Below are 14,611 nucleotides of genomic sequence, written 5' to 3' on the forward strand. Positions count from 1 at the left end.
AAACAACACAACACTTTTTAGAGGTTGTCTTAGGTACCTAAAACATCAGTCCTGTACTCATTTCCAAAATTTAAGGACAATTATCATTAGAGTGCGAATCATATAAATAAGATATCTATTTCCCCAATATCAGATATCCATTACATTGTCATATTTTTTAGGGTCAAAAGGAACAATATATCGCATCTATGGAGTCCAGTATAATGTAGTGCCTATATTCCACCAAAATACTGCATATTAATTACTCTCATGATGCATTATTAATGTGTCCTTATACTCATCTCATGTGTATTGATCCTATACACTGATGCCTGTATATGCCCTCTTGTGGAAAAGGCCTCCAGTCTTTAAAAGAGCTTCATGTCTGCATTCATCTGGACCGCCTTAATCCAACGCCGTTCTCCCAACGCGTTTCATCTAATCAGGACTCATCAGGGGAGTTTGTGGAGTTCAAATAGACACATGGCGCGCAAATATCGCCTTCCTTTTATATAACTGAGCACCACATTGTATCCTATCCATTTCCGGACGCCGGGTACCTCATTTCCGGTCCCACCATATGCAAAGGCCCATCTCTATCTACATGCCCCACTTCCTGGGCTCGGCTTACGGCCATTTACATCACTTCCGGTCTCGGAGGTGCAGCGTCATCATAACGCCGTTCACATGACAAATAGTATCCGTGGTAACCCGACGCTGCATATCCTCCATCTGATCGCGCTCTCTGCCGCTATCTCCCGATTGTATCAATAGATTTGTTGATCAATCATAATAGAGGCGGCTGCATCCAGATTAATATAAGAAATTATTCAGACTTTTTCAATTTGCTGAATACCCTATTAATGGATACTTTGCATGGATTCCATAACCATCTTTTCATTCACATTTATAATAGAAAGGGAAAAAGGACGTATCTACAGTATCCCTCACCAGGAGAAAAATAATATGAGGAAATCAACTACAGGGAGTCATAATTCAATTGGTATATTGTTACAAAAATAGGGGTCAGTTAGTAATCTGATCTAATGTTGTATGCTGGACGATGGACACCACGGATCTTCTTGTTATTAGAAGTATAGAGAGGGTGCTCACTAGGGCTCTCCCTGATAAGCCCTCTCTACCTCTTCCCTACCTCACGCGGAGGTTGGCACCCTATTAACCTGCGCAAGTGGCGCCCCCACTCAACGGCGGCTCTCCCTAATATATCTCACCCTATTACTCCCTCCCTACAAGAAGGAAGAAAAGGAGAGTATATCGTTTAATCCTTTAGGGTGCATTGTCTGTAGGGTAAAAATCCAGAAAGTCTCTCTTTGGAGGATGTATTTATCCCAATCACCCCCTCTCTGATTTCTGGGTACCTTTTCAATACCTATAAAGCTTGCCATCTTGAGATCTCCCTTATGAGACTGATTAATATGGTTGGCTACCGGGGTATCACGTTTATTGATAGTATCCCTATGATGCTCTCCTACCCTTACCCTAAGCTCTCTCTTTGTTTTGCCAACATATTCTACACCACATCTGCACGTCATCTTATATATAACCCCTACAGATCTGCAGTTAATAAATTGATGTATGGGGTATATTTTTCTTGTATTATTACTGCAGAATTCGTTGTTTTTTTCAATTGAGGTGCAGTATTTACAGCAACCACATTTATAGCATCCTTTTGGTTGGGTGCCCAGCCAAGTGGCGCTGTCAACACTTTTTGGGGTAAAATGGCTACGGACCAACCTATCCTTTAAGGAACGACCTTTCTTGTATGTAATCTGCGGGTGATTAGAGATAGCTCTTGTGAGGTCCTGATCCATACATAAAATCGGCCAGTGTCGGTCTATTATTTCTTTGATATCCTTGGCTCCGTTACAGTATTTTGTGATGAATCTTATAGTTCCATCATCATCGGCTTTCTGCCCAGGGGTGAGTAGGTCCTTCCTATCCCTAGCCAGGGATGTCCTATAAGCATTTCTTAGGATCCCATCCGGGTATCCCCGTTCTAAGAAACGAGATCTCAAATCATCAGCTTGCGTCTTATAGGTAACCTGATCCGAACAGTTCCTTCTCATTCGAAGGTACTGCCCCTTAGGGATACCTTTTTTCAAGGGAACTGGATGGTTAGATTCCCATCTCAGAAGTGAATTAGAAGATGTAGGTTTTCTATATGTCTTAGTCATAAGGCGTCCATTTTCACCCCGTTCAATCAGAACATCCAAAAATGGTAAACTACAAGCATTGACCTCACAGGTAAAACTAAGGCCTAGATCATTCTTATTAAGGCCTTTTACAAAATTACAAAAGCCCTTCTCATCACCCTTCCAGATTATAAAAACATCGTCCATGTAGCGAAGCCACAGGACAATGTTTTCTTCCGCCACTTCTGAGTGCTCTCCAAAGATGGCATTTTCTTCCCACCAGCCCAGGAGCAAATTTGCATAAGATGGTGCACAAGGGCTACCCATCGCGGTGCCCCTGAGCTGGTGGAAGTACTTGCCATCAAATAGAAAAAAGTTCTTTGTTAAACAAAACTCGAGGGCCCTCATAACAAATGAATTGTGTTCCATATATTGTAAGCCTCTCGTTCTCAGATAGTAGTCCGTAGCCATTAAACCCTTCTCATGGGGGATCGAAGAGTACAAAGCCTCCACATCGATTGAACCCAATATCATATTGGTGTCCAACTCAATGTTGTCCAATTTCAATAGAAGATCAGTGGTGTCTCGTGTATATGAGCTCAAAGAGACCACAAAAGGTCTCAATATTTTATCAACATATAGCCCTAAATTTTGGGTTAGACTTCCAATTCCAGAGACTATAGGCCTTCCTTTTAATGGTACCAGGCCCTTGTGAACCTTTGGCAGGGCATAAAAAGTCGCCACTACCGGGTGTGTGGGGATGAGAAACTCTCGTTCATTTTTATCAATCAATTTTGATTGAAAGGCCCCATCAACCAACCTTTTTAGTTCTTTTAAATATATTTCTGTGGGGTTACGTTCGAGTATCTCATACCCCATGGATTTCTGCAGTAAAGAGTAACACAGAGATCTATATTGGGTAACATCCATCACCACTGTGTTACCACCTTTATCCGATGGTTTAATTATCCTGGTGGTATCCCTCTCTAATTCAAGCAGACCAAACATCTCAATTTTGGTAAGATTACGGGGTCTTCGTTTTTGCGATTTTTCTAAGTCCATCAAGTCCCTAGAGACCAAATTAGAGAAAACATCTATGGCACTTATATCGTTATTAATTGGTGGCATCCGTTTACTTTTGTTCTTAAAGTCCGTAAAAGGACCTTCGCCATATTCATTAGGGTCCACATCCCCCAAATGATACAAAAATCTGACATCACCCAATAGGTCCTCATCAATACCTAATTCAGTGCAGCTTTTTTTATCTGCATTAATGAAGTATTTCTTCCATTTAAGTTTACGTATGAACAAATTAAGGTCTTTGATAACTTCAAAGCATACAAAATCAGAGGTTGGGACAAATGACATACCCTTACTTAACACCGCCATCTGTTCCTTAGTTAGGGGTTTTGATGAGATATTAATGATTTGGTTATTCAAATGGGGTTCCGGGTATTGAATCGGCTTCTCAGTGGGTAATTTGAGTCTAAAAAATGTTCCCTCTGTGGTGACCCCCGACCTGCCCCTCTACCTCCTCGTATACCTCCTCTGCCTCTAATTCTCCCCCTATTGTTTTTAAATCTGCCCTCGGAGTCAGAATATTCGGCCTCAGAAGATGAAATATCCGTTTCAGGTTGTCTATTTGGTTTAATATTAGCAACCGTGTATGCTTTATTATCTCGAAACTCTTGTAGGTCTCTAATAAAATACTTATGTTTTCTTTCTTTAAGATGGTATTGAAATTTTTCAATAGTATTCTGTAAACTATTTTCTTTTACAGAGAATTCCGTTTCTGCTGAAAAATTTTTTGTAACCTCTATTTGCTCTTTAAGGCGTTCATTAATGGAAATTAACATAGATTTTTCCTCATCTAGGAGTATTCTCATCAATCTTAATGAGCTGTCTGTAGCTTCCTTTTCAAGTTTAGCTGACAACGTTGCGCTTTTGTATCTATAACCAAAATTAATAGATATTCTAAGGTGTCTAGGTACTATGCCTGCTTTTATGTAGTTTTCCAAACTTTGTACCTCCCACCAAGACGTAATTTGCTCTTTATAAATTTTAGTAAGTTCCTTAAAAGCTGCACTGAATGATGGAATATATTTTTTCTGTGTGAAAGCACCGTCCGAAAACACGTCCTTAGCCTCATTCATCCATTGATTTGTGTCTATCCCTGTGGATAGGAAACCTGCCATATCCAATAGTCAAATAGTATAAGCGGGGGTCTATTTTACCAATACCGATCAATATTGTGTATAGCAAATTGGTATGGAGATAAATGTATAATTGTATTAAAACTTAGCTTTTAATGTTATATTATAATAAAAAAACTTATGTGTCAAATTAAGGTGCCAAATAAAATATAGTGATGGTGTCTGTGCAACCGTGCCCATAAAATAAATTTGTATTAAGACGCCTCCTATTGTCCAGATATGAGCGGATTACAATCCTCTTTGTTGTCTATATAGGCCAGGTATTAATAATACCAAACACTAGCCAGAGAGCATCTCAATATAAACAACACAACACTTTTTAGAGGTTGTCTTAGGTACCTAAAACATCAGTCCTGTACTCATTTCCAAAATTTAAGGACAATTATCATTAGAGTGCAAATCATATAAATAAGTTATCTATTTCCCCAATATCAGATATCCATTACATTGTCATATTCTTTAGGGTCAAAAGGAACAATATATCGCATCTATGGAGTCCAGTATAATGTAGTGCCTATATTCCACCAAAATACTGCATATTAATTACTCTCATGATGCATTATTAATGTGTCCTTATACTCATCTCATGTGTATTGATCCTATACACTGATGCCTGTATATGCCCTCTTGTGGAAAAGGCCTCCAGTCTTTAAAAGAGCTTCATGTCTGCATTCATCTGGACCGCCTTAATCCAACGCCGTTCTCCCAACGCGTTTCATCTAATCAGGACTCATCAGGGGAGTTTGTGGAGTTCAAATAGACACATGGCGCGCAAATATCGCCTTCCTTTTATATAACTGAGCACCACATTGTATCCTATCCATTTCCGGACGCCGGGTACCTCATTTCCGGTCCCACCATATGCAAAGGCCCATCTCTATATGCATGCCCCACTTCCTGGGCTCGGCTTACGGCCATTTACATCACTTCCGGTCTCGGAGGTGCAGCGTCATCATAACGCCGTTCACATGACAAATAGTATCCGTGGTAACCCGACGCTGCATATCCTCCATCTGATCGCGCTCTCTGCCGCTATCTCCCGATTGTATCAATAGATTTGTTGATCAATCATAATAGAGGCGGCTGCATCCAGATTAATATAAGAAATTATTCAGACTTTTTCAATTTGCTGAATACCCTATTAATGGATACTTTGCATGGATTCCATAACCATCTTTTCATTCACATTTATAATAGAAAGGGAAAAAGGACGTATCTACAGTATCCCTCACCAGGAGAAAAATAATATGAGGAAATCAACTACAGGGAGTCATAATTCAATTGGTATATTGTTACAAAAATAGGGGTCAGTTAGTAATCTGATCTAATGTTGTATGCTGGACGATGGACACCACGGATCTTCTTGTTATTAGAAGTATAGAGAGGGTGCTCACTAGGGCTCTCCCTGATAAGCCCTCTCTACCTCTTCCCTACCTCACGCGGAGGTTGGCACCCTATTAACCTGCGCAAGTGGCGCCCCCACTCAACGGCGGCTCTCCCTAATATATCTCACCCTATTACTCCCTCCCTACAAGAAGGAAGAAAAGGAGAGTATATCGTTTAATCCTTTAGGGTGCATTGTCTGTAGGGTAAAAATCCAGAAAGTCTCTCTTTGGAGGATGTATTTATCCCAATCACCCCCTCTCTGATTTCTGGGTACCTTTTCGATACCTATAAAGCTTGCCATCTTGAGATCTCCCTTATGAGACTGATTAATATGGTTGGCTACCGGGGTATCACGTTTATTGATAGTATCCCTATGATGCTCTCCTACCCTTACCCTAAGCTCTCTCTTTGTTTTGCCAACATATTCTACACCACATCTGCACGTCATCTTATATATAACCCCTACAGATCTGCAGTTATTAAATTGATGTATGGGGTATATTTTTCTTGTATTATTACTGCAGAATTCGTTGTTTTTTTCAATTGAGGTGCAGTATTTACAGCAACCACATTTATAGCATCCTTTTGGTTGGGTGCCCAGCCAAGTGGCGCTGTCAACACTTTTTGGGGTAAAATGGCTACGGACCAACCTATCCTTTAAGGAACGACCTTTCTTGTATGTAATCTGCGGGTGATTAGAGATAGCTCTTGTGAGGTCCTGATCCATACATAAAATCGGCCAGTGTCGATCTATTATTTCTTTGATATCCTTGGCTCCGTTACAGTATTTTGTGATGAATCTTATAGTTCCATCATCATCGGCTTTCTGCCCAGGGGTGAGTAGGTCCTTCCTATCCCTAGCCAGGGATGTCCTATAAGCATTTCTTAGGATCCCATCCGGGTATCCCTGTTCTAAGAAACGAGATCTCAAATCATCAGCTTGCGTCTTATAGGTAACCTGATCCGAACAGTTCCTTCTCATTCGAAGGTACTGCCCCTTAGGGATACCTTTTTTCAAGGGAACTGGATGGTTAGATTCCCATCTCAGAAGTGAATTAGAAGATGTAGGTTTTCTATATGTCTTAGTCATATGAAAAAAATATGACAATGTAATGGATATCTGATATTGGGGAAATAGATATCTTATTTATATGATTCACACTCTAATGATAATTGTCCTTAAATTTTGGAAATGAGTACAGGACTGATGTTTTAGGTACCTAAGACAACCTCTAAAAAGTTTTGTGTTGTTTATATTGAGAAACTCTCTGGCTAGTGTTTGGTATTATTAATACCTGGCCTATATAGACAACAAAGAGGATTGTAATCCGCTCATATCTGGACAATAGGAGGCGTCTTAATACAAATTTATTTTATGGGCACGGTTGCACAGACACCATCACTATATTTTATTTGGCACCTTAATTTGACACACAGTTTTTTTATTATAATATAACATTAAAAGCTAAGTTTTAATATAAGTATACATTTATCTCCATACCAATTTGCTATACACACTACTATCACATCCCAATTCATCGGGAGTATCAAAAATATTTGAGAGTAGCGCTCTATGTCCAGGGGCAGGTGAAACACTACCAATACGCAGCCCTTTCAAGCCTGTCTACAGCCCCCAGAGTATTCACCAAAGTGATGGTCGAAGTAATGTCTTTTCTTCGTTCCAGGGACATAGTGATCGTCGCATACCTAGACGACTTTCTTGTAATAGGGAGGTCGGAGTCCCACTGCGCACATCAAGTGAAGGAAGTGATGGCAATTCTAGTAGGACTAGGATGGATAGTAAACATCCCCAAGTCAAGGATAACCCCAGTAAAAGAGCAATCCTTCCTAGGGTTGATATTGGACTCCGAGCAACAACGCTGCCTCCTACCAGAGAGCAAAGTGACCAAGATAAGAGGCCTAGCTCGCACAGCAATACAAAGACCAAATATGACACTGAGGAACGCAATGTCCCTTTTAGGCTCACTGACATCATGCATCCTGCAGTAGCATGGGCGCAGTACCACATAAGGCAACTACAGTGGGAAGTTTTGTCAGCACAGAAACAATTAAAAGGGCATTTAGAAGGCAAACTATGTCTCTCAGTGGCTGTAAGAGATTCCCTGCTCTGGTGGACTGTAGAAAAGAAGCTAACAGCTGGTGTCCCGTGGCAAAAACCAGTCGAGGACATCATTACAACAGACGCGAGTGCCACAGGATGGGGAGCACGCCTGAGATCCCACTCAATACAGGGGACCTGGTCCTCGCTAGAAAAGGATCACGGTTCAAATGTAAAAACTATGGGCAGTGGAAAAAGCAGTGAAACATTTCCTTCCCTTACTTCGGGGCCGCCACACCCGGGTCATGACGGACAATCAGGCAGTAGTAGCCTACATCAATCACCAAGGGGGAACGAGATCTCGGGGCCTCATGCAAATATCGGATCTACTCTTCCAGATAGCAGAACAACATCGGTTATCCATCACAGCACTGCACATAAAGGGGGCAGAAAATATACAGGCAGACTTCCTGAGTCGCAGGCACCTAAGACAAGGGGAATGGTCCCTAAACCCCAAGTCTTCCAACAAATAGTTCAGGCCTGGGGCAAACCAGAAATAGACCTGTTCGCTACCGCACACAACCGGAAGGTCAGGAAGTTCTCACTAAATCCAAGGGAAAACCCCTTCGCAGTAGATGCCCTACAAATACCCTGGAAGTTCATCCTGGCCTATGCATTTCCCCCGATAACAATGATCCCAGTAGTGGTCAGGAAAATCAGGGAGGATCGAGCGAGAATAATTCTTATAGCTCCGTTTTGGCCGAGGAGGCCTTGGTTCTCCCTTATGAGACTCATGTCGGTGACAGATCCATGGATATTACCGGAGATTCCAGACCTGCTTTCCCAGGGACCAGTGGTCCACTCTCAGGTTAAGGGCTTCCATCTAGCAGCCTGGAATTTGAGAGGGCGCTACTGAGTCGCCAGGGATTCTCTCCAGGGTTAGTCTCCACCCTGTTGAAAAGTAGGAAACCTATAACATCCCAAATCTACGGTAGAACATGGAAAAAGTTCCTAGACTTCCTGGGGGAACCCTTTGGGGATGTAGCGCCAGTGGGACCTATCCTAGAATTCTTACAGTCGGGGCTACAACTGGGGTTAGCCACTAACACACTCAAAGTCCAAGTCTCAGCTTTGGGGGCCCTATATAACTGCAACTTAGCAGCCAATAGGTGGGTGTCCCGATTCATAAAGTCCTGTGGCAGGTCAAGGCCAGTCATTATCCCAAAGATACCACCCTGGGACCTCAACCTAGTCTTAGAGGCCTTAACCAAAGATCCCTTTGAACCACTACTAGAGCTGTCACCAAAGCTACTTACACTTAAAACTGTCTTACTGGTAGCCTTAACATCAGCCTGAAGAGTGAGCAACCTACAAGCTCTATCTATATGTCCTCCATATACACAGATCTTGGATGACCGAGTGGTTCTAAGACCAGACCCGGCCTATCTCCCCAAGGTAGTCCAAAAGTTTCACAGGACTCAGGAGATCTCCTTGCCATCTTTCTGTAACAATCCTAGAAACCCTGGGGCGCAAAATTTCCATACATTAGATGTAAGAAGAGCCATAGTACAATATATGTCAGTAACTAGTCAGTGGAGGAAAGAGCACAGGGTAGCTAAGAGTACCATTGCCAGATGGATCAGGGAGGCCATTATGTTAACCTACTCCGCAAGTGACGCTCCGGTTCCAGAAGGCATCAAGGCTCACTCCACCAGAGCCGTGGCTACCTCCTGGGCAGAGAAGGCTGAGGTATCGATTGAACAAATTTGTAAAGCCGCTACTTGGTCCTCACCTTCGACCTTTTTTAAGCACTACCGACTTGATCTGTCTTCCTCTACTGACCTAACCTTTGGTAGAAGGGTGCTGCAAGCGGTGGTCCCTCCCTAAGGTGTCTTATTCTACAAAAGTCTCTCATGTGTGCCGTCATGGGAGACTGGAAAACACCAAGGTTACTTACCGGTAGCCGGTTTTTCTGGAGCCAATGACGGCACCTGTATATTCCCCCCCTTATTCACTTCTTTGGTGTGCACTATAGTTTGGGTGCTTTTTTTTAGTTAGATATAATGTGGTGATAGTTTTACCAGGTGTACTACTAACCCAGGGGGCCTCTCATGCTCTGTAAACCAACTGAAGCGAGGGAGAGGTACCGCCCTTTTATCTTCAGTAGGGTTCCTGTCCTGACTGGGCGGATCCCCTCTCTCATGTGTGCCGTCATGGGCTCCGGAAAAACCGGCTACCGGTAAGTAACCTTTGTGTTTCTGCTTATGGAGGTTGGTGTTGTATGGCTAGGCTGTTTTTTCAGGCTTAGGGTGGCCTAGAGGGTATAGGGTGGTACAGAGTAGCAGTGAGTGCAATGAATGGTTTTTGTGGTAGGATATGCAGTTATAGGATATGGCCACTAGGTGACAGCAAAGTGCAGCAGGGGACTGATCAAGTAGAAAAATTAACACTTAAGGGCATGTCACACTAAGAGATATCGCTAGCAATATCGCTATAACTAGTGACGTTATAGCGATATTGCTAGCGATATCTCTGTGTCTGATACTTACCTACGACCGGCTCCCCTGCTGGTTATCGCTGATCGTGCGAGAACGTTCAGGACTGTTTCTCGTCGTCAGCTTCCTGCTGTGACGACGAGCGACGCGTGGAGCCGGGCGGGAGGACGCAGGATCGCCTGGTGTGACAGGTAAGTAGCGACCCCCGACCCCAGTGATAACGCTGGTGAGATCTGCCTGTGTGGCAGCTCACTAGCGACCACTTAGCGATGTACCAGCGATCCTGACCGCGTCATATCGCTGGTCAGGATCGCTGGTACATCGCTAAGTGTGACAGTACCCTTACAGTGCCAGTTGGTCCCAGGTCAAAATGATGGAGGAGGAGTAGCAAGAAGAGACTATAGAGGCACTGTGTTCTGCAGATCAGAGGGGGCCTTGCTGGTCGGCTGCAGGGTCCCTGAGCTTCACTACTGCAGGGTCTCCTGATGCTGAGGCTGGAGGTGGAAGACTGTGAGAGTGATGCGGCCAGGGATCTAGCAGGGCCACACACTGTCGAGAGCGAAAGCGAGTAGGAGACGTTCTTCCTGCAGGACTGAGCCCTTTGTAGGTAAAATATAAAGGGACAGGCGCCTCTATAAAAGAAACACGTCCCGTTCACTTAGTGGTGGAGACTTGTACCTGTCGATGGAGCGCAATAGATACCTATTTCTGTCAGATGGATATTGTGGAGTAAACCTGTTTCTGTTGTTGTAACTTTGCTTATAATGTATTTGTCACCAGATTTCATAGTACAATCTGCATATATTACTAAAAAGATATCTTAGACCTGGTGAGGCTGCTGTACTTACTTTGAAAATGAATGTCAGTATAATCCTTTTTCTTGCCTCATAATAAAATGCACATCTTATGAATCCAGCTGTAGCTCATTCTCGTTTATAGGATTTATAATGGAAGTAAACCAGCCCCATCAGGTCTAAGCAATATATTTAACAATGTATTCGGTTTACATTGTCAAATCTGATGACAGAATTGCTTTAAATGACTTGCATATTACTCATTCCATATTTCCTCTTTCCCTAGGTTTTTGTCCTGAAAGAAGGAAGAAGTACACCATTGCTTACAGCGCACATCAACATGCCGGTCAGCGAAGGGCTTGTTGCTGGCTGATGAGAAGACCTCTACAGATCTATAGCCATCATTCAAAGGACTTAAATAAAAAAGTGAACCTTCAGGCTGTGTTCACATGCTGCTTTAAACCACCGCAGCCCTGTACCACTGCAGTCTTTTCATTGTTTCTCTGAACAAATGGCGGAGATTTATTGAAAGCAGGACAAAAGAAAAAAATAAAGGCGTTTTCTTCATTTATTATGAGAGCTATAGGATATGTGCACATTTATGGCCCGCTTCATCAAGACCGATTTTATTCATGCCAGTCTTAACGAGGGGTTGTACTGAAGTCAGATGCTCCTGATTCATGTGAAGCTGCATGGCTTTCCATGAATCTAGAGCGTCTGACGAGTGGCGTGCGCCTCCATATGCCACTGAAGAAATCCTACTCCAGTCAGGGACTGGAGTAAGATTTTTTTTTGGTGAAGGGAACGCCACAGCCAGTATTGAATTAAAACGAGGTGCGGTGACCTGATCCTGTTCCAGTTCTGAACGTTTCGGCGAAAACTCCAAAGAACCAAAGTTTGCGACTTTTCATAGCTTTTATGTCAGAGTCCTGGAGTTTAAAGCGTGAGTCTTTTTTGCTGAGTTTTTTTTTTTTTAGCAGAAACGCCCAAGTTTTTAAGGAGGATTTGGAGATTTTTTTGCTCACATGTTCACATAGTTGTGGTCTTGTCACTAAGGGAAACTGTTCTATTCCATGTGCTAATTCTCCCTCAATGTCTGATCCCATACTGCAGCTATTGCTTGTGATCAGAATATTGCGTAGATTATCAGGACTTATTTTTGTAGGATACTTAAAATATGATTATTATGTTTGAAAAACTATTCTAATATGTAATAAAGAAAATGTCAACTTTAAAGTCCACTGATATTTCTTATCGTCCCGCGCACAATGCCTCCTCTGAGGATTTTGGTGGTCCTGGCTGCAATGTCATGATCAATTTATAGTCAGTTTCACATGCCTCCAGCTCGACACCATGAGACAGGATGTTATTATAAAGACTCCTGCACCATCAGGTCAAGAATAATTAAAGAAAGAAGGTAAAGCTGGAGTCACACATAGCGACTTACCAGCGATTCCGACAACGATATCAATGTGTCAGGATCGCTGGTGAGTCGCTATGTGATCGCTGGTGAGCTGTCAAACAGACAGCTTCACCAGCGATCAGCACAGCGATGCCGAGCGCCCGGCATCGCTGTGTTCGTTAGCGCTGATGCTATATCCCTGTAAAAAAATAGAATTAAAATAAAAGATATTGTTATTCTCACCTTCCGATGTCCCGCGCAGCCATCCCGCCTCTCTCCACGCTCCCGGTCCCAGTGATCCTTTGCGAGAATGACCACGAGAATGTCACGGTCTCGCGTGAGCACGACGTCTCGCGGTCATTCGTGCAAAGGATCACTGGGACGGGAGCGTGGAGAGAGGCGGGATGGCTGCGCGGGACATTGGAAGGTGAGAATAACAATATTTTTTATTTTTTTTATTATTTTACACCTGATCGCTGGTCTCCCGCCTGTCACACACAGCGATGCGTGCTGGCCAGCGGGAGACCAGCGACGAAAAATATGTCCAGAGGCTTCTTGCAGCGATCAGCGATACCGGCAGGGGGGCCGCTCGCTGATCGCTGTCACACACAGCGATCTCGCTGGTGAGATCGCTGTTGTGTCACAAAAGTAGCAAAACTGGCTGAGCTGCACATAACAACCAATCAGAGTGCAGCTTTTGCTTTACCAGAGAAGTGAAAACTGAGCGTTGATTGGTTGATATTTGCAACAAAGCCAGCTTTAATATTAGACAGTTTTTTATTATCTCCCCCATTGTGTACACTTTTAAAAAGTGAAATTATGATGTGGATTTTATATGTAAAGTTTTTTTTTGCTGCGCAAGTGTAAAGTTTTTTTTTGCCGCACTGTATCTGCACCCCTGACGACCAATGTGCGAAAAGTTCGCACTTTACACTAGTACTACCATATAAACAGTACTGAGCTCCAATCATTCTGTTACATCACTTCTTTCTATGTACTGCACATGCGCACAGATCCACAGGAGAAAAAAAATATTTATCTTTTTTTTCACTATGCAAATAATTGGTTTACCAGATTTTGCAGAAAGGTGTAGAGACCCCTGATGGTGGAATCCAAATATTACAGGAAAGCTTTAGTTTTCTGGGTTATTTATCATCTATAACAATCAGCCAGTCCTCGTTAGTATAGTGGTAAGTATCCCCGCCTGTCATGCGGGAGACCGGGGTTCCTGACGGGTAGGCAAAATAATATTTTTATTATTTTATACTTTTATTTGTTTTACTTGTGATAGTTATTTTTTCATTTTAAATAAAATCACAAGCGATGATCGGGTTAGATAGAAAATTAATTAGAGTTAGCTAGTGGGTGTAAATGTAGATAATTAATGCAGCTCTGATTTCACGAAGTCCCAGCTTCTTGTTGTAGCTTGGTCTAATGATGTTGCAATTTTCAGGGAAGGGTTTTTTTTAACATAAAGGAAGAAGAGGAAAAGCAAAGCAAAAAAAACAACAACTAAGGTCCCACCGAGATTTGAACTTAGATAGCTGGATTCAGAGTCCAGAGTGCTAACCATAAGACTAAGTTCACATGTTACGGAACTCTTGTGGAAATTACTGTGAGAGTTCCGGAATTCCATTCCGCAGGAAAATCGCATTTTAAATTCACGCGATTTTCCTGAGGAAAAACTAGCATTTTGCAAGCGTAATTAAGCTTGCAAAATGCTAGTGTTTTCCAAGCGATCTGTAGCATCGCTTGGAGAACTGATTGACAGGTTGGTCACACTCGTCAAACACAGTGTTTGACAAGTGTGACCAACTTTTTACTACTGAGGCTGCCTATGCGGCATCAGTAGTAAAAGATAAAATGTAAAAAAAAATTAAAAATGGTGTTATTCTCACCTTCTGACGTCCCGCGCAGCCTTCCCGCCTCTCCCACGCTCCCGTTCCCAGTAATCCTTTCCGAAAATGCCCGCGATGACCTCGCGCGAATGACCGGGAGACTTCGCGATCCCGCGAGAACGGACGCCATCGCGGGCATTTTCGCAAAGGATTACTGGGAACGAGAGCGTGGAGAGAGGCGGGAAGGCTGCGCGGGACGTCGGAAGGTAAGAATAACACCATTTTTTATTTT

General features: G+C 42.9%; 1 protein-coding gene across 1 annotated transcript in view; it reads left to right on the forward strand.

Annotated features, from left to right (window-relative positions):
- Nucleotides 1–12,315, forward strand: part of LOC141076024 (BBSome complex member BBS1-like) — a 59,683-nt gene extending 47,368 nt beyond the window's left edge. Inside the window, exon 17 of the mRNA XM_073563280.1 lies at nucleotides 11,366–12,315. Coding sequence (XP_073419381.1) covers nucleotides 11,366–11,452 — 87 coding nt within the window. The 3' untranslated portion in view covers nucleotides 11,453–12,315. The remainder of the gene's footprint in view (nucleotides 1–11,365) is intronic.
- The last annotated feature ends 2,296 nt before the right edge of the window (nucleotides 12,316–14,611 follow it).

The sequence above is a fragment of the Dendrobates tinctorius genome, unplaced genomic scaffold (assembly GCF_039654945.1).
Source record: "Dendrobates tinctorius isolate UK_male_01 unplaced genomic scaffold, ASM3965494v1 ptg000384l, whole genome shotgun sequence".
Taxonomy (NCBI): domain Eukaryota; kingdom Metazoa; phylum Chordata; class Amphibia; order Anura; family Dendrobatidae; genus Dendrobates; species Dendrobates tinctorius.